We start from the raw sequence: 25,583 nt of genomic DNA, 5'->3' as shown, positions 1-25,583 counted from the left end.
CTGTTGTTAGGTAATTGTGATATTGCTGTATATGTGCTAGCTGTACTTATGAGCTGTAATGTGAGCACATTCTTGTACAGTATAAAATTTGAAAAGTGACTTAGTGTTGCTTGTGCTAGAGGACACAGAGGTCTTCACTCTTCTTTCTCATTAAATTTCAGTTGGGGTGAGAAAAGCTGAAAACATATTGCTGCTTTGCTTGTGAAAAATGTCATTTTTTGCTTTGCAGGAAAATTTCCAGTGTTTTTAATGCAAAATGGTATGTCTCAAATGACCCTATTGATAACTCATTTAAGAAACCTAAAATATATTTACATATTTGTATGTATATATTGTTTATATATACATAAATACATATATTGAATTGAACTTTACTGTCATTTTTGAAATTTATCATATGCAAGGATTGAAGTTAGTTGGAAGGACAGAAACAAGTGTCTTTTTCTGTAGACGGCATTACAAAAAAAGTCCTTGTATTTTTGCTGGTGGTTGGTAGTCAATTTTTTTCCTAAAGAAAACAATTGCCTTCTCAATGGTTAGTTATTTATGTTTCATAGATCTTTGAATTCTTCAGGTCTGAAAAAAGTGCCTATTTTAAAATAGCAGAGATAGAAGTCATACTGCAGTACAAGGAGAAAAACAACCCTCCTTGTTACCTGTTCCTGGGTAAAGAGTTTGAAACTAGAATACATGTAGGCCGACGATTTTGTTGTTGATGTTGTTATTTTTCTTTAATAAATGCAGATCACTTCAAAAAGTTCAATATAGCAAGAAATAACCAGTCTAAAGGATCACTGCCTTGGTTTATGTGTGAATTCTCATTGCAATAGAAGGCTGAGAATTTGCTGAAGCAGCAGGAGAGCAGTACTGTGAAATGAGGTTCAGTCAATGAAGAGCGATAAGTGTAGTGATCAATAAACAAGTGATTTGTGAACAGCAGCTGATGACTGTGAGTGTGCATTGGTTCCAGATGTGTACTGTAGGAGCAAGGCATGCTGAAGTGGATGATACTGTTATACTGCAAGGTAAGCCATTTACATTTGCCTCCTGACAGTGAGTGTTGATTGCAAATGACATTATTGGGCCTGATTTAAATAATGACAAGTAAAAGAATGATGATTTTGTCTCAACTAGGGAAATGAGAGGTAGGATGGCGTAGTCTCTTATGTGCAGTGGCTTAGGGGAAGGTCACTTGTTCAGTTGATGCTTTGCTTACGTGCAGTGTTTACTTTTCACATGCTTCTGTGACAAACAAAATGAAAATGTGTCAGATTTCAAATTAGAATGAGATGCAAGTAAATCCATATGTATTCAGAAGTATATATTTTTTGTCCTGATTGCCCATAGCTTGGCAATTTTCCTTATATTAAAGATTTTTCAAGGAAAAACCAAACTCAACAATATCAAAATTCACAATAGTAGACAATAGTAGTAGTAACTTAGCATGGTTTCTTTTGTTTTGTTTTGTTTCTATACAGAGTTTCTCAAACTGATTGGTCAGATATTCATTAAAGTACTAGTAAATATATTGCAGCCTTGTGAATCATACAGTCAACACTGAAGTTTTAACTATTGTAGTCTACACAGTTTTTAATTATTTATTTCCCTTTTCTGATTAGAACCCAGTCCTTCAAAGTATCTGTCATATAAGAAGTTCTTACAGGTAAATCCAGGAAAATTCCCTGAGACTACTAGTTTGAAAAGTAGTGTGGGTCTAAATTAATAATGGAGACTCATCTCTATTCTTCTAGAGTAAAGCTATATCAAACATTGAAAGGTGCTTTAAGTGTTCTTTAACCCAAGCTGTAAAAGATACCATAAATATAAAAAGTGACAGTTTCTATAATGCATAGCAAGAACAGCAGAAATTATGGTGACTGCTGAGATGCTGAAGTCACTGTATGAATTCCTAGGTAGGAGGAAAATGGTGATCTGATTCTGCTTGCAGCATTTTTATGCCAATGTAATGCCACTGCCTTCAGAGGTTGTTATCCTGACCTGCACTTGTGTAGGAGTGTGTTTATCCTGCTGTTTTTTAATGGAAGAATCACCATATTGCAAAGTTCTATTAGCTAAAGGTCACTACTACCTTTATATTTACCACTTCTCTACTTCTCTTAAAGAGCTCATTTAAACTGAAATCTAGTGCATGTCCAGGGAGATGTAATTTATTAGATTATGAAGTTAATTAGAGAGAACAATTCTGAAATAAAAAGTATTAAAAATTGAGACAAATATTTTGCAAAGTGTCTAACCTTTTGTCATAAAATAATGCTTCAAAATAAGGTAATTCTGGAAATTTCACATTTCAGTAGTCTTAAATGACCTCCAAAGTAAAAGAATATTTTATTGAAAATTTGAACTACTATTTGAAAAAAAAATAAAGTTGAACAAGTTCCAGGGATTTTATAAACTTGTACTGATGTTTAATTGAGTTTATAAGCTTCTTCATTTGAATCAGTGTGGCTGAAGGAAGAAACTTCTTTTTAAGTCTTATAGAGCTTTAAATTCTGCCATGCATGACTTCTCAGAGGTTTCCAACAGCCTCAGCCTACCCAGACAGGTCAAGAGAGATTGCAGATGGCCAGCAGAGCCAGAGGAGACAGAAATAATTTACGGACTCAGCAGCAGTAGCTTTTGCAGATCACAGTGGCTGAGCAAAGTGCTCAGGCTTCCCAAGATCAGCGGTTCTGGATCTGCTATGAGCATCTGCTGCAGAGTGCAAGAGGAGAAATATTGCTGTGAAGGTCTCCCAGAGAAGGCTGGAAAACATCAAGTAGCCTGCTTTCTTGCTTTCTGACTGTGTGTGGTTATGCCCATGCTTATCATGATTCTTTCTCAAAATCACATGTTTTAGAATAAAAAATAAAAATTAATCTAATTTGGTGGGGGTGTTATAGAGGTACTCAATTATGCTTTTTAATTATTAGCAACCAATAACGTGAGAAAAGGAAAAAAAAAAAAAAAAAAAAAAGGAATCCTGACAGTTTTGCACATGAAATACTTCTAAGCATATATATATTTTCTGAAACTGAAAAATATTTCATATTTTTTACTTTTGTTTCCTATTTTAGCAACAATAAGGCACTATCACTAATTAATGTGTTCAGTGAGCTTGTGGACCTCTCTGGTAATTTTCTGTGTTTTGAAAGACATTGCTGAATATCTTGTAAAATCAGCAATTTTATACTGTGGATGATTTTTGCAAACAAAGTGAAACAACTGTCCCTACACTACAGGGGAGGTGTTGGCTTTGAGTTTCTAGTTTGTCCATGTTTTCCTGTACTTTCATATTTTTTTTATCGAGCTGTATGTGTCTAAATTGTAAATAGGTAACATATTTCCGAGATCTTGGATCAATAAAAACTTACAGAAATAATTTCAAACCTTCCTGTTATATTTGCCTTAAAATGTATTTTTATGTATGTAACTCATAAAATATATATAAACAAATCCTCCCTATAGTATCCTACTCTCATTTTCTACACATGATTCAACAAAGGAGGGAATTATAATCATAGGAGAGTAATACAAGGAAAAAGCAGCATTTCCTTGCTCAGTAGGTCCTGGTGTTTTATGATACATGTTCCTGGACATGCGACATCTATCCAGCCTATGGAATTATATCAGTCATACCTTGAAAACACATTTTTATTCACTAATAGCGAGTCATCTAAACTTATCCTTCCCCTGTCCCCCCCCCCCAAAAAAAAATAAAATAAAAAAATCCACATCTCTCTTTTCCGTAATTAGATTCCTTTTCCAGGTTTTTATTTTTGATGCATAAGCATTTCTATAAATGCATTACATCTGGGTACTGTGATTAAAAGTTCATTAGAAATGTGACACAGACAGATAGGCTTTGTGTAAAAATAATTCCCCAGCTGCGTGTGTGATGCCCTATGTTGGCCTTGTGTGGCTATAACCTTAGCTGCTTCTGTAGGGCACTCTGTGTCATCTTATGGAAATGTAAAAAGGTCCAGATCTCCCAGTTTGTCTTCAGATATTTTCCCAATACACATCAAGGTTAGTCTAGTTTCCTAGATGTTTACCTCTGTCCCTAATATTGATGAAGATCTTAAGGTAAATGTGTAGCTGACATGAAAGAACTTTGTATCAGCTAAGAATACTTTACAGACGATATCCGCTTTCAAGACACCACAAAGAGAATATACTTTTAAAGACAGAAACTCTACTTTTACACTTCTCAGATAAATAGCACAAAAATCTACCTCAAAAAATGCATCCTGTAAATGAGCAGAGTTTCTGTCCCTGTTGCCATGAATGCTGTACTATAGGCATGTACTAAATGCAATGAATAAAATAAAAATACTGCAAAAGCATCGGCTAACCTTTCCAAACAAAGCAGATGTTCACCTTGATGTGTTTGCATTGCTTGGAAAATGATCTGCTCTCCATTAAATTCAACATTAAATGGCCCAGTGGGTGTAATGAAGCAATAAAAATAAATAAATAATTAAAGTACCTACACTTGAAAATGCTGCCAGAGCTACCTGAATGCTTTATAACGTACAGATAATCTGGAAAAGCAATTACTTTTGTGAAAATATAAATGATAATCTTCAAATATAAGCCTGATTCCTTAGCCTTTATTAACACTGATGTTTTTAAAAGTGCATTTACAGAGAGACAAACTGTATATATAATATTTTGTTTAATCTAGAAATCTCTTCCAAAGTGTGACTGACTGAAGTACTAAAATTTCTCTTGCTTTTTGATTTTCTTTGATGCCCTTTAATTCTTTTGGTTTAAGGGCCTCTAATTTAAAAAATACCCACACAACAGCTCCCTAAAACAAAAGTATAACGAAAAGGCAGATCTGTTTCTCACTTTTGCCTGTTCTTATATGGGGTAAGCATTCAGATTTCCTAAGGCTTAAGAAGGGTCTTCGAGTTGAAACCAAAGAATTCTGGCAATCTTGAGAAGTTATTTTGCAAACAAAAAGGATTTTTGAAGTTACTTGTGTGTGTATGTGTATATATATATATATATATCTGTACAAAACACAAACCTCTGACATTACTCTTAACTTAAAAAGCTAAAAAAAAAAAACAACAAACAAACCACAAAACACAACAAAACATTCTCAATTTAAAAAATCTTTTGCTTGTGACCTTTAATTTCCTGTTTCCCAACATGACTAAATTTATTACCAGTTTATTCATTGTCTGACAGCTGCATCTTATATGCATAAGGAGGATTGTAGGGAATGAAATGTCTCTATTAAGATGATCATTCTTTATTTGGAAATATGTTGGGGGGGCTGTTTTTTTATTTTTATAGCAAAATATCTGGAGCTAATTCTGATTTGCATTTTATTTATTTAGTTTTATTTTTAAAGATGCACTTTTATCAGTACATTGTTGACATATTTAGAAAAGAAAAACAAAATATTTCGAAAGGGTTGTTTCTATCAACAAAATAAAAACAAACACTAACTGAAACTTAAGGATGTTTTCAAAATTACCTACTTGTTTACAAAGATAGTTAGCTTCTGTAATGTGTTCTCGAGAATAGAATTTACTTATATTCAAAAGTGAGTTGCTCATTATGCCAAAACATCTGTGCATATTCTGTCTTTCTGCTGAGGTATAAATATTTGACTGGACATTTAGGTACTAGAAAAATTTAAGATCTTTAAAGTAGAATCTAGCACTTACAGTATTATGTCGTTCATGTGTCCAGTATGATTTCACATCAGGGAAATCATCCTGAGAGACTCAAAGAGGTAATTTTATCTATTAAATTAAAAAACAATCCCAATACCTACAAAATTTCTGTAGTTCTGTAGATAGAGGTTCATTGTCTTCTTTTCCTTTTGCACATATTTTATTTTTCACAACTGTCTCTGTACTCTGCCAAATTGTCTAATTTATGTGTTGTTCAGAGTTAATAACCTGAAAAATCTGCATTTCCCCCCCCAAACTTTAAAATCTATTCTGAATATGTATCTTGTCAGAAATAATGCTAAAATTAATGTTTTGTCCAGCAGAGGTTTGAGTTGCAGATCATTCCAGTTTAAGCTGCAGTCAGACTCTTCTCTCCTTTCTTTTTGATCCCAGCCAACTCAGAGTGCTGTTGACAGGAGTTTTACAGCTGGAAGTTGAATTCAAAAATGTGGAAAACAGGAATATTGGGGAGGGGGCGTGGGAGGGGAAGAGAGAGAGAGAGAAAAAAAAAAAAAAAGTGCACCCTACTCTCCAGGATACATTAGCAATAAAATATTATTTGGTAGGCAGAACCTTTGTAGCTTTACTAGATATGCCTTTGAGCATTTTAACTACTACCTTTTACACAGAGCCCACATGTGAGATGCTGCTGCTGGAGAGGGAGGTGAGGCAGCACAAACAGCTTACTTTACCTGCATGGGAAGAGACTCCCTGCAGTGCCTGGGTTCCAGATGCATCGCTGAACCTGGGTCTTCATTTGTCCCTATTTTAGGCAGAAGTCTTTGTCTTCACAAGGATCATCTCTGAAAAAAAAAAGATTGAATAAAAAACAAATGAGGGAATTTCATGGCTTGGCTCTGGCTGTAGAGATGTAAGTCACCACAGTAGCACTTCTCAGCTTTTTAGAAGCTGATGTTTGCAAATTAATTACTTGGCCTTTAAATAGTTCCAAACCACCCAAAGTGCTCCATTATGTTAGCACAGGCTTGAGAAATAGATATGTATTACTAGCTAATTGAATAACATATGGTGTTGATTAGTGCTTAGCTCTTTTTATAGAACTCAATTAAAAAAATGACTGCAGTATATTTTGAGACTATGAGATGTCTGTTGGTTGCTTCTGACATGAGGGAACTGCTGAACCAAGAAATGATGAACTTTTTCTGTTTAGTTCATCTATAAGTTCCTCTTGGAACTCATAGTGCACATGGCTATGACTGGAGATAGGCTGCAGTCTGTTAATTTGCTGCAGTATTGAAATGCAGCCTTTCCTGAAAGATTTAAGTGCTCTCCCGGCAAAACAAAACAAAAGCCTAGGCTTTTATTTTTTGCGCTATTGCTCCAGATATTTCAGATGGATAAAAACCTACTCTTCCAGGGTTCAGTTTTCAGAGATGCATTCCCTGGGAGGAGTCCCAAGACATAGACATTAAGGTATAAAGCCCTTCAAGCCCCAAATAACCTCTGTCTCCTTCCACCTCATCTTCCTCCCTGCCACAAGGAATAAATGTACAGTGGAAAAACCTGCCTTTATCTCTTTCACTTGATGCAGCTTTTGCCCAAGAGATTCTTTTCCTCTTAAACTTTGCAAAAATCACCTGAGATGATGATGATTATGAATTTGTTATTACTCACAGAGATAATTGAAGTGGTATAACAGCTAGCAACAGTAATCAGGTTGGGAGGAGCAGGATGGTTAAGGAGAAATAGCAAATGAGAAAACAAGGTGTTTCTGTCTCTGATGCATTTTTTTATTCTCTTAAACTACCTACACTACTTTATTTTGTGTGACATTTTTAAAGAGAAAATTTGGTAAATTGAGAATTCAAATGTGATGAGAACAATATTAGACAGGGAGTAATGAGAAATACTGATTTCTATCCCCAGGTTTATCACCAACTGGTAATTTAGGTCTTGGGTGACAAACCTGGATGACCTGACAAACTCCTCCTCCTTTTTTAAAAGGTGGTAATGGTTGTTTTTGTAGTCTTAAAACTTAGTAGAAAAGTCTACCAACGGTGTCAAATTACTTAATTCATGTTTTCCATATTTTCATATCACCTTTTATTGTATCGTATTCTATTTTGTATTTAATTTTCATCTGGAAGACAACAAAATCTGAAAAACTCAGAACAAAGGAAGTCCTGAAAAATCAATTATTTTAGAGAAGTCTTTCCAATCCCACTAAATTCCCATTCCCCAGTAACTCCTCCACTGAGATTATTCATCCATCCAGAGAAAACAGATGAGTTCTGCAGCATATTATGAAGGTTACTTGGGTCATCTGGGAGGGAGCTGTGTTTTAGATGGGCTGTGCTTTCACCGTGAGTGCCCTTTCACCATTTTCCCATTGTTCATCCTTCTCATTATATGTTTGTAACTGCCACAGCAGCGTTGTGTAGAATAGACTGTTCATGTCCTAAATCACTCTGGGCCCACAACCAGGAGCAGGTGCGGTCTTGATCTGAATCAAAAGATTGTAATGTCAGGACCACATCCTTCAGTGATAATGAGGATGCAAGAAGCAAAAGCTACTTTATGTTCCTGTTCCTTTGCCTTCCCCCAGGCCGTATACCTTTGTATAGAATAGGTGTCAATATGTTAATTCTTAACTTCTCCCAAGAACAAGTCTCTAGAGCAAATTTTAGCATTTTGTTCAATGAGCTCGACCTAGAGGTTGCAAAGCCATTAGCTTCTTGATAAAGGGCTCTTGGTCACCAGACGCAACAGTCATTTTTGAATAACTGGTAAATAGGAAGACTATGGCTTGAGTTTTGGGAAGGGTCACAGCATGTATATTGACTCCTAGTGTGGAAGACCTTCTTAAAATCTAAGAATTAAACTTAAAATGACAGTATCTGACACAAAGGTCACCTTGCTACTGTGGCTGTCATCAGACAGTAACATCCTGTCCTCTAAAAGATCTAGCATCAAATGTATGATGTTTGAAAAGATGTGGAGACTGCAGATATTACCAGGGGGAAGGGAGAGGAGGTGTTCTGTAGTGTGCTGGTAACATTCCCCCAGAACTTGAAAACTGACAAAGTGATAGTTAGAAAGAGGATCTTGATGAGCAATCCCTCCTTCCCCCTCTCTCTCCCCAACAGGTTCTTTAAAAGCAGTTATTCTTTGTTCTTAATCTTTGGCAGAGGACTTACTGTTTCTCAAAAAGTAAAGAGAAATCAGGATGACCTGTAAATGGTATAAGGGTTAAAAACATATATCCTTTGGTTTATCCATGAATTCAACAAATACCACTAACATGCATTTCAGTAGAGAAAGCTTCTTACAGGCTGTTTTCCTGAGAATCAGTAGTACAGCCAAAGAAGTAGATCTGTTTTCAAAGAAGCAGCTCCCATTGGTAATTTGGCTTAATTACTCAGGGTTTCTTATTACCTGCAGAAGTCCAGTCCTTTTAAAGTCTTGAAGAGGCTATTATGGCAGCTGTTGGGAAGAAGCCAAGGAGAGATTCTTTAGGATATACCGTATTGTTAATCAGTGGCAAGTGGTCAGCACTGAGTGTAACTGCCTTAGCTGCACAGCAATCTTCTAATAACATTCTTGCCCTGGGATCCATATACTCCATTGACCTCTTAAATGAACCCAATGTATTTGACAGTTATGTACATAGTCTGTCATAGTGATTTTGATAATTCTACACTGACAAGGCAGTCCAGAAATGAAACAATCATTTATAATACAAGTCGAAAAGTTTCCTTGCCATATCCTTGAATAGAAAGTGTTTTCGTATTGCAGTTAAGAAGGTAAAGATAGTTTAATGGGAAAGACATGATTTCTAATCCCTTACATCCAAGCACATTTCAGAAATCTCCAGGCAGTAGCTATGTTAGCTAAACCAGCAATCACCACAAATTGTAGTTGTGTTGGTTTTCCACAAGGGACAGTTTTCTACTTCACAAAGCTATAATGTCATGCAAAGTTCATTTTACTGGTAAGCATCATTGAGCCAAAATTGAGTTCAGAGCTCCAGGGAAAATAAATGTAAGCATTTATCGGCAGTGCTATTTAAATTGGTTTGAAATTTTGAGTTCTTGGTTACCTTGCTCATTCATTCTAGTTCACTGCTCTCCCCTGTAGGGCTCCTAAAGGTTGAGAAGTTAGCTTTATGTTAGGAGTGGTAGAAGGGCCAGAAGTTATCTGCAAAACTTAGGACTGGTTATATATTATGCAACCAGTACAGTCAAGATAAACTCTATACTGTAATGGCAGGGAAAGAGGGTTTTAACTTAACCCCTATCAATTTCTATGTAAGATCAGCATTCAAACCAATAAGAGATGGATAGCAATTAAAAACAGTTGTACAGTTAAGATTTTAATGTTTTCTTCTAACTATAGTCCATATAACTTCTCAACACAATAACTAAGCATTCTTTTCCTCACTCTTCCAATCAAAATTTATCCCTAAACATTTCATTCCATGAAATAAAGTATATAATGATAAACATGCAGGCATGAAGTGAAAGTCTATGTGCTGCTGCTTTGCAAGAATTGGTCTGTATTTATGGAAATTCTGGTGGATCAACCTTTTTTTTTTTTTTCTTTTTTTTTTTTTTTTCCCAAATATTGGTTTGAGTGTCAAGTTGCATTTTAAAAGTATATCAGCAAATTATACTCAGTTTCTATCTTGTTCTCTATCCTTTATTATCTGTATTTCTTTGTCCTTTCAGGAATACGGCTTAAGAAGGAATCAGAATATTTTAATTCTAAACTGCTTATGGTTTGTTTGTTTGTTTGTTTTCCAGATTTTATAGTCTTCATGTATTTGGAAATGTTTTGCTCAAACCATTTGTGTCCAATCAACATCCCAAATACTGCTATGTTGTGCTGGCTTACACCATCAGCTCGAGTCATTTGCACATGTATAATATTTCTCCTTAGTTCTTTAGTAGTGCTATTACCTATGCAGGTAGTGGTATGCAACCACTGTATTAATGAAATAGTGGTAAAATGTAGCATAATGTGTATTCCTGAAACTCTTGTTTTCCTAATTGTCATCTTCTAGTCTGTGGTTATAAATCTTTCCCTTCTTCCTCCAGATTTAAGAGGGAGATGGCAGTGTGAAAACATATTACAGCTGTAGTGCCATCATGGGTTTTTAATGAAAGCACAAATCAAATGGTAGATGTTTGAATCATTTATTTCAAAGGTGTATTTTCCCTTGTTATTTAATTGTGTCTTAATCTGGTGTGCGTTTTATAATTTCTTGTTCTGGAATGAGATTATATTGTTAGGCAGAAGTATTCTATATTTTAAAAATAAGGCTTTCATAGATTAACCTGTGTTGATTGGAATATTAAAGTGAAGTTATAACATGCTAATACGATTTACTAGGCTGCCTGCTAACTTATGTTAATGTTTTAAAAGGAATTAGATATATGTACAAATAGCGTACAATGTTTGTTTAATGTGCTAGATTCTAATTTATTTAGAGTTTTACGTTTTGGTTAGAAGATCTGTTTTATTGTAGTAATCTCATACTTATATGACAAACACTGTAAGACTAGAGATATATTGTAATTTTAAATTCACACTGCTCTCTAGTGGGGGATGCTTTCAATGCAAAAAGATGATGTATATTAATGTACAGCATGTATATAAACTGGGATTTCTGGAAAGTTATTTAGAACAATTCTTTAAAATTAGTGCTCTCACGTCAGTATTTTAATCCTTGTAACACTTTGAAAAAAATACTGAGTTTCTTAATTTAAAAATATTTTAAAGGGGTAAATTCTTCACTCTTCTTGGACTGAACAATATCTCCAGAAGGGTGAAAGGTTGATGGATTATTGCTGCTTCCTCAGGAGAAATCTCCTCCTTCCATTAGGAGAAATATGTTGTAGATGCTGTAGGAAAATCTCAGGTTTTCTCCTAAGCTTCCATAGCCTCATAAATTCTTAAGTGATGGTTGTGGTTTGTCTATGACAGTTAATATCATCACTGTTGATATAATAGGCTTGATTTAATAAATTACTACTACTTTGCTATTTTTCACTTTAATTTTTCTTTGGAATTTATTGTTTAGCCTGCTTTTTCATCTCTTGTTTTAGGCAGCTAAAATTCCAGATAACAGAGCCAGCTATGCACAAAAGCAGAAATAATAATACTGACTGAGCTGTTTTTAAATTACAGCAGATGCAGAGCTCTTCTCAGAACTTGGTCAATATTATTTATAACCCTATCGTCTTGTTAAATGAAATTGAGTTTAGTTAGCAAAAAAAAAAAAAAAAAAAAAAAAAAAAAGAACATACTAATTAAATTTTAATAAAATCTGAAAAATCAGATTTAAACTGTTTTTGATATTACTAGCTTTTTGTCATGTATATTTAGATAGGTTTGTATCTGTGATTTGATTCCAGTGCAGTATGTGTGTTTTAATCTTTCAGAGGACCAACAAAATGTTTAACTGGTTGCTAATCGAATGAAATTTTCAATACTTGAAGTTCTCTCAAGAATGACTTGCAGCATTATAGTGCAATCAGACAGATTCAAAGGGTTTTTTTAGGCTTATTTTTTAGATGCTGAACTTTATCTTGATCTGGTTTTAAAGGCATCTGTCTGTAGACCATTTTCTTGTGTTGCTGCAATGAAGTTTTTTGATCTCTAGGTTGACTAATTTGTCAGTTAAAGACCAAATAGTAGTGTATTTAGGACTGCAGTAATTTTGTCATTCAAAATACAGATTAGATTATTTGGCTAGATCTTCATTTATTCATTAAGTCTGGGAGAACAAAGCAGTTTAAAGATTTATGTGCTGTATAAAGGTCTCATCAAGATGCTAAGTTGGTATAGCATTTTGTACTCCTTTAACAGTAAATAAGGTTTGCAGTGCACAGAGCACTTCTTTACATGTATAATTTCTGCTCACCTTTAATCATAGAAGTTCATGTTTATGTTGGCTTCACTTTAAGTTCTGCAGGTGAGATTTTCTTCTCATTTCTGTAGTTACAGTTTGGGATTAGCTGAATCTAAATTCTCCAGTTAATCCTTAATTTGTAATGCTAGAAAGTTAAGAAAGTAATACAGCATGATTATTATTTGCCTTTGGATTCTTTTTGAAGCAGACAAGTCAAAATGTTGTAAGAGCTTGGTTTGAAAACATCACTGGGAGTGGAGAAGGAATGACCAGGGCTTGCTAAATACCTAAGCTAATTAATAAATTCAAGGACAAGGTATGTGCAATTATTTAACTAAAATGTAGGGCTTTTATTTTTTTATTCTATTAATTATGACATTATTAATATATATATATGGGGACCCTTCCATTACTCTCACAGGCAAAATAAACTTGACTTGGTGAAAATTAGATTAATTTATTACTGATTTAAGTTGAGTAGGATGGTGAGAAATTAAGACAAAAAAATAAAACACCTTCTCCTCTTCCCCTCTTTTCCCACTGCTTCAATCCTCCATTCCCACCTCTTCTACTTCCTCCCCACTGCCCCCTGGCACTGAGCAGCACAAGGGGCTAGGAAATGGGGGTTGTGGTCATTTAGATACTAACGCTTTCCCTCTGCTGCTACTTGTTCCTTTCACTCTTTTCCCTCTCCAGTCTGGGGTCTCTCCCATGGGGTACAGTCCTTCATGAACTGATCCAACATGGGTCCTTCTCATGAGCTGCAGATCTTCAAGAACTGCTCCAGCATGGGCCTATGCCATGTGTTTTATCCTTCAGAGGCAGACTGTTCAAGCATGGGTCCCTCATTGATCTGCAGCTGCAGATCACCAAATCACCTGCTCCTGTGTGGGCTCTTCTCCACAGGCCACCTTTCCTATAGGAGCCTTCTCCTTAATGGGCTCTCCACAGGTTGCAGCTTCCTTCAGATCACATACACATGCTGTGATTTGGGGTCCTTCGTGGGCTGCAGTGTGGAGATCTGCTCTGACTTGGCAGCAGGGGGACACTTTGCTTCATGATGGTTTTCTCCACAGGCAAATCTCTGCTCCAGTGCTTGAAACACCTCTTCCCTCTTCTTCTTCACTGACCTTGGTGTCTGCAAGACCATTTTATAAATTTTTCTTACTGTTCTCTCTTACAGGTGCTGAATAGTGTTTTTGCCCTTTCTTAAATATGTTTTCCCAGAGGCATCGCACCTTTTGACTGGTGGGATGAGCTTTGGCCAGCATTGGGTCTGTTTTGGAGCCCATCAGAACTGGCTCAGTGTGACATGGGGAAGCCCTCATTCTCTGCACAGAGGCCATCTCTGCAGTGCCCACTACCAAAACCCTGCTGTGTAAAACCAATGCAATTTCCCACCGAAGATGACAGCTAAGATGTGAGCTTCACCTAGGCTGTGCTGAGGAAATTTCTAACAATCTATATTAGTTCAACTTTTCATAAGATAATTCTCAATTCAACAAACTATTTTAGGGTTAAGATAAAAATAACTAAAAACATCTGGGAGAGTTTGATTCCAGTGGCTGATGTAATAGTGCCCCTAAATGTCTAAAGACATTCATCTGAATAGCTGTGAAGTTACTCAAGTTACATAGCAGAACTAAAAAACATCTACAAAAAACAAAATATGTGAATGGTAATTTAGTAGTAAAATAAGAAAATACGAATAATAATTTTCAGCATTTTACTAGTCTACAGATGTAGAATTCCTGTGTATATTACTTCGCATTACTCATCAATTTTCTCTGTTCTGTTCTTTCTACCCAGAAAATATGAAGAAGCCCTGGAGCCCTGACTTACCAGCTGATAACCACTTGTATAATTCAGATTTCACATCCATCCCAGGCAGAGAAAGTGAGAAAGAATTAGCACCTGATGGCACTGAAGAAAAGAAGGAGAGAGAAAAGAAACAGACCAATTTCACTTTGTGCAATGTTTGTAACATTCAGCTGAACTCTGCTGCTCAGGCACAAATCCACTACAATGGCAAATCCCATCAGAAGAGGTTAAAACAGCTCAGCAATGGAAATCTTAAAAGTGATAATGGTGAGCATTAATATATATTTGTATAACTTTTGCCTTGTGTAAGCTGTATGGCTTTGCCTATTTAGTACATATGGAACTGGATGTGGACAGTTAAATATGCTTTTTGCAAAATTAACTTTGTATTTACAAATACCAAATTTAAATATCCATGATCTCATTATTCTTCAGTGTTATATATTCTTCTATTGCATTCTTGGGGCAGGAAGAATTAGATTAGATGCAAGAAAGCTGATGAATCAGGTATGCAGTCCTAAGTTTTAAATATTAAATTTTTAGTGGATTGAATACATCTCTTAATAAACTTTCATAGATTTATTTTTATTTTTCTTTAAAAGGTCTCAATCAAAACTTTAAGGACTACTTTTAGCAAAATGGATTTAGTTATGCCCTTGTGATCTTGTACTACAGAGAACCTTGGCTCATTGTGTATAGAATTGTCAGTAAACACTGTTATTGGTGTTGAGCTGAGAAATGCAGCAATGTGCATAATGTCAATATATAAGAGCAAACATTTATTTTGTTCAGCCAAATCCTTTGATGTTAATGCAGAGACTCTCTGTGGCTTCAGAGTACTTGGTGTCATCCCTAACATGAATGCCTGGCAAATAGCTAAAGGGTATACTGTCTGTGTTGTTTCAAGTGTTTTGATTTTATATTTTGTTTACGTGATGGTGTTGGTTCAGATTTTTTGTCATTCCATTTACATTTTGATGGTTTTCAGCATAATCCATGATATTTCACATTTCACAGTCTGTTAGAAAGGTTACACTTGATAGGGGTGTTTTTGCTTTTAATTGATTTATGGCAGTTACAAAATAAATTGGAAAAAATACATTACACAAAACAAATACATTCTCTAAGGCATTTCACTTTAGTTTTGTCATTCAGGTTTCAACCTATAGTTAGCATAAATCTGTTCAACCCATGTCTAGCATAAATCTGTTTAAAGATCTGAGTTGAAGCCCAAAGGAGGTGGAACAAAGATTGGTTTTGTTTTAATCTGTTTCATTGATGGCTTTGTGAAAAATATGTTGTGGTAGGTGGCATGTTTTCCTACCATCAGAGTGAGTTGTGTGCCTCAAAAAAAAAATAAAAAAAAATCATGCCTGGGGCTTTATGTACAGAAATAGATCAGATTACGTGGTCCCTGACAAGAAAAAACAGATTACTATGTTATAATTTTGGTTCACAATTTCATAACTTGTAATGCTTAACGTTGCTGTAGTAGGGGTAGATTTACACTGTTTTGGTCTGTTTCTATGTATATTTCTATGTCATAGAAATGAGGACTTTAATAGGATGCACTTAGACCTTTTCTTCAGACCTACAGAAGCATTCTTTAATGTTAGTGTTCCATGAATTACTTCCTGCCCATTTGTAGAAGCATGTGCTTAGCACTAATCCTCAATAGGGTTTAAGAGGTATTTTAATATTGTCTTTGCTTTGTCCTGGTTTTAGGAGTATGAGAGCTTGCTGGGAATAATATATGGATATGTTGATGAAGTATGTTGGATGTGGGTGCTTTTCTGTGAGGATAAGCTCATTTCATTAAAACAAACCAATAAAACAAAAACAAACAAATAAAAACATCACACTGAATAACACAAACAATTTTACCTTTAAGTGGCAGAGTACAACTTTTAGCACTGTTCACAGTTAAGGCTTAGAAAGAATACCACTAACATTAATAGGAGCTGTGTGAGTGCTTAAAGATTGGTTTCCTAGATGATTAAAAGTAGAATGTGGTTATCCACAAATGCATTCTTTCTAAAAACAAATAAATGCATTCTAATGTTATTACTGTCTTCAGTTAAGGTAAAATTGTGTTGTCTTTGTTATTAGAACAACAATTTTGGTAGTGACAAAGTGTTGTTTTTCTGCAGTTCATTTTTCTGCTTTATTCCATGGCAACAAAATCATTAGTAATTAAGCAATACTGAAATTAGTGTCAAAGTGTTTCAGTCATGCATCAACATCTATATTCTAGGGAGTATCAAAGCAGTAGCATATCAGTATGTTTCTTATTTCCTCCTTAAAATGTATCTGTATCTCATGCTTCCATTTGTAATCAGAACATAACTAACTGTCTAGCTCTTTGTTTCAAAATGAAGTAATTTCTGGAGGGTTGCTGAAAAGATGACTCTCCAAATCTGGCAAATCTTTGAGTATCACCAAAAGTAGCACTCCACTGGGAGAAGAACATAGCGAAGAGCATAAGGAAGCGATTTTCCCATATCACTACACTTTGACATTTCATATTCTTCAAACTGAAAATTACAAGTGAAATAGAGACCAATATTGTATATTTCTTTCTAAAACTGAGTGTATGAACTGAAAAATTAGAACTGAATATTTGACCTGAACAGCCCATAATTTTAACAGAGATGCACTGCTTGAGATCCCTTTTCTAAATCAAGTAGAAATCAGGACCTGACAGGCCTTCCACAATAACAGCCTTTGTGAAAACTGGTATACTTAAAATATGAGCAATATTTTTCAAATGAATTATTGTTTTGTTGATGAGACCCCAGCAAGCTCAAGTGACACAACTGTGGCTGAAAAAAAATATTACTTGACCGTTTCAGTTTATCATGTGTACACAAATGAAGCTTTTTGAAGGTCACTGATGTAACTAAAGTAACTGTTAAAAGATGCACAATACTGTTTATTCAATATGTGTCAATAGGTTGCTTTATTTATGAGAATGGCGTTTCTTGTGTAGAAATGTTATTGTCACAGAAGACAGCTGTTATGCTCAGTGTTCAGGTTTCTGGTCTAATCACTTGAGACTAAATTCTGGTGTAAATTGAAACTTTTGCTTCATGAGATTGTTGTCTAAAACTTCATCATCAATGATTTCTCAGTATGTATATATACTGTGATTAGGTCTGGGGCCCCCAGCACAATAAGGACACGGTTGTATCCCAGAGGAGGGCCACGGGGATGATCAAAGGGCTGGAGTACCTCTCCAAAGACAGGCTGAGGGAGTTGGGATTGTTCAGCCTGGAGAAGAGAAGGATCCGGGGAGACCTTATAGCATCCTTCCAGTACTTCTTTATGTGAAAAGGCTAGAAAAAAGTGTTGAAGTGTGACTGTTCCATGTTTTTTTTTCATCTCTAAATTATTCCCTGAAAGATGGGTTTACATGTTTTTGTATCATGAGGGGTAATAGAAATAGAGGATTAATTTATATGAAGCATGTATATACAGCCCATGTATTGTTCCCAAACACTTTGCAATGGATTGAAAGAAGGTAGGATTCAACTGTATAAGTGTTTGACTGTAATTAAAGCTATCATGCTATAATCATCATCTTCAAACTGTGAGGAGTAGCTTTTATCTGTTGGACATAAATGACAGAACATGTTAACAATGCACTTGAATATCTCTGTGTAATTTCATAAGGTAAATTGCTTAAGCAAAAGTCTATTAACCTCTGCAAATATACAATTAATAAATAATGTGCATCATGGGGATAAAACAGCATCACTTTGCTGCTATACTAGTATTGGTACTGAATTTGAAAAACTCACCAGATATACTCTAAAAACTTTGCAAGTGGTTTATTTATCAGCTTGGCACATTTGCTATATGAGACCCACTTATTGTCTTCCTGCAGCAATGCAGCCTCAGAACAGCACATTGTGAAGTCACAAAAATGATGTCGTGTAGTTGTGGAGACACAATGTTTCTTGTGCCATTACCTGGTACAGTGATCTGAGATGGCTTAAACAGGCATGGTGAGATCTCAGCACTTCTGTTCCTGAACTCTGCATATTTGGGAGTAATACTTTGGGAGTAAATTTTGTGTGTTCCTTCCTCTTAATAATTGCCTTTCATGTCACTTAAAAATACTTCTCACACTTTCTTCATTACACTGTAATATATTCCTTTTTCCTGATTTTTTTTTTTTTGCCTGTCAGTTCTTGTGTATGCAGTGACAAGATGGCAAGCAATTTGGTGGAAATTTTGAGTAAATTTTGGGATTAAAAAGGGGTAAAATGATTTTCCAGCCCGGTGCACTGAAATTGCATCACTTCTTACAAAGCCAGCCTTGACATTGTGGAAGAAGGTGAGCTTTTTGTGAAATAGTTTATCCTCACCAGGAGTAAGAGTCAGGGTCCTGCTGATAGGATGGAAAATTAACTGTTGATGCAAATGTATAGCAGTACCAATAAGAAAGGTGATATTAGCAATAAATAAATAAATAATGTAAACCATAATTTTCTTTGTGCTTTCTGTACTGTAAATTGCTGAATCATAATGAGTGAATGGGGCATGGTTAGGACAAAAACTGAAACTCCTCTACAATACTTTACTTTAGATAACAAATGGAAAAATAATGAAAAAGATGAGAAATGCTACAAAATTCATAGAACTCCCTTCACTTTAAAAATTGATTTCTGAAACATTATTCTTTTGAAATACAGAGTCATTTAGTTAGTGGGATATTTGGTGGTAGTTTCTTTACCTGTCTCTGTGGTTATTTACTCTCTGAATTCATAACCTGGACAAGTGACTATCCAGTTTAACAAGTTTTATTTAATTTCTCTTAAACTAAAGCTGCCTTCACCTTTTATTTCAGTGAAATTTCATCTTAGCAGAGTTTCCTTTTACTGTGAGCAAGAACAGTGAGTGCATGGAAGAAATCAAAAAGTTCAGATTAAATAAAAAATAAATATTTTTTATCCTTTACTTTACATGTACATATATCCTTTATTTTACTTTACAAAAATCAAATATCTTAATTCAGCACTAAATATTACTTAGGAATGAATAACAATTTGATTGTTATAGTTGTGCTATTATATACCCTGAGAGTAAAATCTTTTTCTCATACTTTTTTTTTTTTTTCAACCACACTCAGTGTAGTTTCAATGTAGTTTCAACACAGCAGCTTCTGAGATGATAATTCCATAATATCTACTCAGTAAATATTTACATAATGGTTAAAGGAAATTACTAACATTTTTTTTTTTACTTTGTCCAAATCCTGATTTTTTACAGTCCTGAGGTAGGAAATCCAGAAGATTCATCTGAACCACTTGCAGGTCTATTCTCTAACATTTCTCTATTTCTTTGCTAGATCTTTTCTAGGTCTGTGTTGCTGCTACCCTTTTCATCTCTTCTGTCACTTTTTTGATCATGAAAACTGGCAACTTCGGGGAAGACATAATTTTACTTTATTTAAGATGTTAAGCTACCAAGCTACAGCTTTCAGGCAAGTGGTGTTGCCTCTGCTTTTCATTGCCTTTGTCTTCCTTTCAGAGAATAGGGTTGGGTAGAGCAGTAGTGAGGAATGGAGGAAATCATCAGATAAATTATATTGTCCTTTAGAGGAGGCAACTTTCAGCTAACTTCCTGGGAAACAAGTATTTCCAGATGAATTTGGGATGTCACCGGAAATCATGTCTCTAGCGATGACAAGTTCTTCTTAAGGTAAAGCAAGAAGCTGTACCATAACCAACTATTTTACTGTTCTGTGTATTTTACTGTTTTTTTTTTGTTGTTGTTGTTGGTTTTTTTTTTTTTTTTTTTTTTTTTTTTTTACTGTTACAAACTCTATATTATGTTCTGATGCAGGGCCTCATGGCCAGTTATCCAATATGAGTTGACCTCTAGTTTAAAGCCTCTAGTCTGTGGGTCACAGATGTCAGTATTCTGTAAAGAAGCACAGGAAGCTTGTCCTGGGTATTATTTAACACCTCCCAGATGTCAAAGCTAGAAATCTCTGGACAAGTAGGATTATTTGAGGGCAGCGCAAAGTAACACCCACTGCTCCCAGATGCAAATCTTTCTACTTATGCTGATGCACTTGTCTGCTTTCATCATATTCATGTTCGAGTTAATGAAATATTAATATAGTCTTCTGCTTTAAAAGTACTTTTGCAAACAAGATATGCTTTTATAGCACTACCTGTGTTTGCAGATTTTTTTGTTTTTTTAATTCTGAAATGCAATATCTCACCAGGTATGACATCATAGTTCATCACAACAGTTACCATGTGATAAAATGTTGTATCATTGAACAAATTCAGTTTAAGAAAGAGTCAGCTCACACCCACCACAAGTGTGATGTTTGTTTTTCCCTTGATAAGCAGAGAAGGATTCACTTGGCTTTGTGAGTAGCCAGAAAACGGTGGATGGCAATTATAGAAAAACTGTTTGTGTATGTGCAAATAGCCGTAGGTAGCAGTCAGCTGTTTCCATTAAATACAGAGAGATATAACTAAATTGTAGTATAGACTGATCATAAGTAGACTCCAGCATTGTCTCGAGTTGTGGGCAGGCTGTGGAGAGTTTCATCACTGCACTTGGAATTGCTTCAGTAATGTCAAATGCAAATTTTAGCAATCCCTCAAACATTTTTTTTGGACTGAGGAGGAGAAATTCTTGGCAATTAAAGAATTCCTCATGTACATGGCTAGTGCATCTGGTAATTGTTCCACTGAATATCACGACAAAATACAATATCTATATTTCATATATATATAGAGGAGACCTCAAAACAACAAAACTGACATTATTAACTATGAGTAACTATGCTTACCTAAAAATTCTTCAAAGAAGTAGAAATTTATTGCTAAATGTTTAAAGTATTTCTGAGGTTTCTTGTTGTTCTTCAAGTACACTGAAGAATGTGTTTATGTCCTTTGTTGAAGTATGACCTCAACTGATAAATTCCTTTCTTTTCTACCATCCAAGGTTACAACTGAATAAAACCTGCTGTGACAGTTTGTTATGAATCAATCCATTTAAGGTATACAAAGATTCTCAACTGATGAGAATGTCTGCCCGTGGTCTAAACAATTTCATAACTACAGATTTGAAAAAGTTACAAACTGGGGTTGTTTCTGGTTTTCTGTGTGGATATAAGACTACACAGGATCTCTTTTAATATCCCCACATGTATAGCATGCCCTGTTCTTGGGTAATATCTCCAAAGCAAGATGCTTAGCAAGTTGTCTTTGTCCATAGGACTGTTTATTGGATTGTCCAATTGTCAGACAGCTGACACAAGTCCTTTTGTAGCCCCTTACTTTGCTGGCTGCTAGCAGTCAGAAACCCTATCCAGATTTGCTATGATAAAACACTGAGAGTTGAAGTACTTTAAAATTATTTTCAACAGCACAAAAAGGTTGCTGCTATATGAAGGTTATGGGTTGAAAATCATGGAAACCATTCTTCATCGCTTGTGCATCTACTTGCTACATTCTACCATACTGTGTTCTAACTCTGTATGTTTCCAACATTGTTCTCTCACTGTTGGTTCATTCTTTTTAGACATTCACGACCCCCACATCCTCAGGACTTTATGTTACTCCTAGCTGTACAACACCTTTTCTTCTATGTTGTAAAATAACTGCCATTTTAGTTCTAAAATCTGTGCTTAAAATTTATTTGCCAAAAGCCGGAAAGCAACTGTCATCTTGTTTTTTTTGCACAGCCACGTAAGGTCAACATAGCCTCTTTTAAATCTTTTTTCTTCAATTTATTTATTTATTTTGCTATATAGTTTCATGTTAGATCCTGCCATACACATTTTTTGTTTGAACTGCTTTGTCTGTCCTTTTTAAAGTAAGTGCTGTTTTAGGTAAGTGTTGTATTAATTTGTTTTGTGCTGTAGCAGGAATACCAATAAACAATAATCAGCTGTAAAAGGCTCAGTTAATCCAGGAACAATCTTTCTGGTCCATTTGTGCTGTTTCTGAACTGTGCTGAGACACTGGTCTGCCATTCTTTACTTCTTCCTGAGTGTGGCACCAGTCTCACTTCTGAGAATACTGGCATTTGATCTCCACTTGCTTGAACAGCTAACAAACTGTTGAAACCTGTTTTGCAGGATCTCCATTTAGTTCTGCTTATATCACTAGGTCCAATATAGATTATGATGACCATGGCTTTCTTCCAGACCTTCTCAGTAACTTGTCTTCTTTTAATATGATTTTTTTTTTCCCTGCACTGGCATCTGGTAGGCAACAAATCTTCTATGAGTCATGATAACACACTAAACTTATCAACATTTCCCAGTATTAGAACTCAGAACTAGCTTTTCCCATATTCATTTTTCTCTATACAAATGTAAGTATATATTCATCACTGAATAATTTTGTACTTCTCATGTGTCCCTCATTTTGTAAACTTTTTAGGCTATAGCATAGTTTAAGCAGTATTTTGGAGCTTTCTTTGGAGCATTTCACTAATGTTGACTTTTTCTTATTTATGACCTTTCATTCCTCTAATTCAAAATACACTGTCTTCTTGATAGTCAGTCATGTCCTTGATTTTTTTTTTTAAATCCTCTGACATGCTTCACAGTAGAAGAAAATACATCTCAAGATCAGAGTTTTAAAGCCAGTTCCAAGTACAACAATTACAAACTCCTGTCAAGTTCAAGAGAATGAAGCCAGTTCCTCACTGTATTGAGGAACTTAGTGTTAGCACATATTTATGGCATTTCAGTTTACGTCATGAAGAAAACACTAATTCTAATCTACAGTTCACCCTGATACTGTGGGAGTTAATCTGTATAATGTGAGAAACATCGAAAAGATAATGCTTATAGGTTAGCCTGGCTGGAGTGCCAACATTGCAGATATATAAACATTGTCAAGATTTTTCCTTCCTTTTTTTCATACATGAAATCAGAGAGCTGGAAAGATACGCTTCTTGTAAGCAACAGAAAATAGCAGAAAACTTCATAAATTAATTCTTTGTTCTGTAATCAAAATTAAAATTCATACAGTTCTTCTCTAGGTAGTTTGTTTCAGAGTAGGATGCCTTTAAATGAAAGTCTTGCTAATAGGGATAGTATATGATTTGTTGTATGGAATATAATGTGCGAGTGTGTTTTTTTTTCCTTTTTTTTTTTTTTTTTTGTAGAGTGTTGTCTTTTGCGTGCTTTATCAGCATAATTTTTATTAGACTAGAAGCTAAAATAAGACAGTCTCCCTTTGCACTGGATAAGATGGTGTTGTAGAAGGAAAAAGAACAACGGTAATTTTGTGATCAAACATTCTGCAAGCTTCAAATAATTTCATTGGACAGGTAAACCTAGGTAATAGGAAAGTAAATTTGGAAATGTCAAAATCACTCACCTGCCATTCCTGAATGCAGCTGGTTAACAATTTTGTCAAAGATTATTCAGAAATGGAGTAAATGGATTATTCAGAAATGGGATATTACCAGAAATATCCCCCAGCTCAGTAATGATATCTGATACTCTGAAGTAACTTTGCTATGTGTTGTATTAAAAATTAAAAGTTTTAAAAGAAACAGTTCAACTTTTTGGAGTAGTCTCTGACTTCACACCCATAGGGCAATATGGTCAAGCCTTCAGGACAGTTGTATGCTGGGAAAGCTTCAGTGCCAAGCTGAGTAGTACATTTTGAAGGGATTGATATGGAAGAAACATAAAACAGCGATGCCTGGAAAGAAGCTAATTGTGCTTCCATCTTCATAAAAGGTAAGCATCAGAAGCTGGTCAGTCAGTTATCAGTTGCTAGGAAGTTTATGGAGCAAGTCTTTGAGAAAGCTATTTATACGAACATGGAGGTGGTTGGAAACAGCCATCATGTAGACTTTTTTCACAGAACTAGTCATTTCATCATAGAAGGTAATTAGGCTGGTCTTAGAAAGAGATATCACTTTACTTGACTTTAGAAAGGGTTTCAACATTGTCTGCCTCCCATAGGAGGCTGCTTATTGTAGCTAAATTGGTGAGCTCTCCACTCTGGATGGGTGGAGTACAAAGTAGATTAGAAACTGACCAAACCATCAGGTTCCAAGGGCAATTATAAACCTTTCACATTCTAGCAGGCAGGTGATTAGTTTTGGCATGCCCCAAGGATTGGTAGTGTTGACAATGCTGTTTAGCATCCTCATCAGCTTTTGTGACAATAGGAAGGGACGTATTTCCTTACTAACCCTGCAGATGACACTGTACATAGCAAAATCTTTGGTCTGATGAAATACAACTCTGCTATTGAGAGGAACCTCAGCAAGCTGGAGATGTGGTCCAGCAGAAACCTAATGAAGCTGAACAAATGCAAAAATGTTAAATACATCACCTGGAATAGGACAACCTCATGCACCATTCCAGCTGAATGGCTAGAAAGCAACCTTGCAAAAAATGACCTAGGGTCTTGGTAGGCAACAAGTTGAACATGAGTCATCTGTGTGCTTTTGTAGAGGTGAATGCTTAGCTGCACACCGAGCTGCATTTGCAAAAAGATGAGCAATATGTTGAGGCAGGTGGCAAAAAGATAAGCAATATGTTAACGGAGGTGATGACTATCTGTCCCACACTTTTGAGATTGTATTTGGAGTAGCGTGTCCAGTTTGGGTCCCACAGTAAAAGAGAGACATCAAAACAGAGTGAGTCATGAGGAGCATCATCACTAAGATGGCCAGAGTGCTGGAGCACATGACTCATAAAGAAAAGAGATAATGGGGTATCCTGATGTGGTCTTCAACTTCTTAGAGGGACAGAATGGATATGTATACCAAAAAAGGTAAGAGGGAAAAGTCACAAGTTGCAGCAAGGGAAATTTTGATTATATTTATGGAAAAAAAGCATTCGAACTTCATAATAAAAATGAGTAAGCACTAGAGTAAGTTGCCCAGAGTGGTTGTGGAAATTACTGTCTGAACACCTTAAAAATTCAGCCTGATCTGAGGTTGTAGTAGGTTCTGTTTTGAGTAGGAGGCTAGAGAAAATTAGAGAGATTTCTTTCCTTCTGAATTGTTTGAAGCCTCTTTAGAAAATACACCAGGAAAGCTTCACTTTTAAAGACTGAGGGACTACTTACTTAATTTACATCAGAAGGAAGGTCTATACAGCCAAAGTCTTGGGTGTTTCTACATAAAAGTGTGTTTAAAAAGAAAAAATGCCAAGAAAATTTGTCTCTGAATGTCAAGTCACTGATACT

At 35.4% G+C, this 25,583-nt stretch overlaps 1 protein-coding gene across 1 annotated transcript in view; it reads left to right on the top strand.

The window, feature by feature from the left end:
* Nucleotides 1-25,583, top strand: part of ZNF385D (zinc finger protein 385D) — a gene marked incomplete at its 5' end in the record, with an annotated part of 425,027 nt that overhangs the window by 65,585 nt on the left and 333,859 nt on the right. The window contains one exon of the mRNA XM_084282803.1: nucleotides 14,374-14,652. Within this exon, the coding sequence (XP_084138929.1) occupies nucleotides 14,374-14,652 (279 nt within the window). The remainder of the gene's footprint in view (nucleotides 1-14,373; nucleotides 14,653-25,583) is intronic.

This window comes from Netta rufina (assembly GCF_964035555.1).
Source record: "Netta rufina genome assembly, chromosome: 2".
NCBI classification, from domain to species: Eukaryota; Metazoa; Chordata; class Aves; order Anseriformes; family Anatidae; genus Netta; species Netta rufina.
This window is presented reverse-complemented; position numbering and strand designations above follow the sequence as displayed.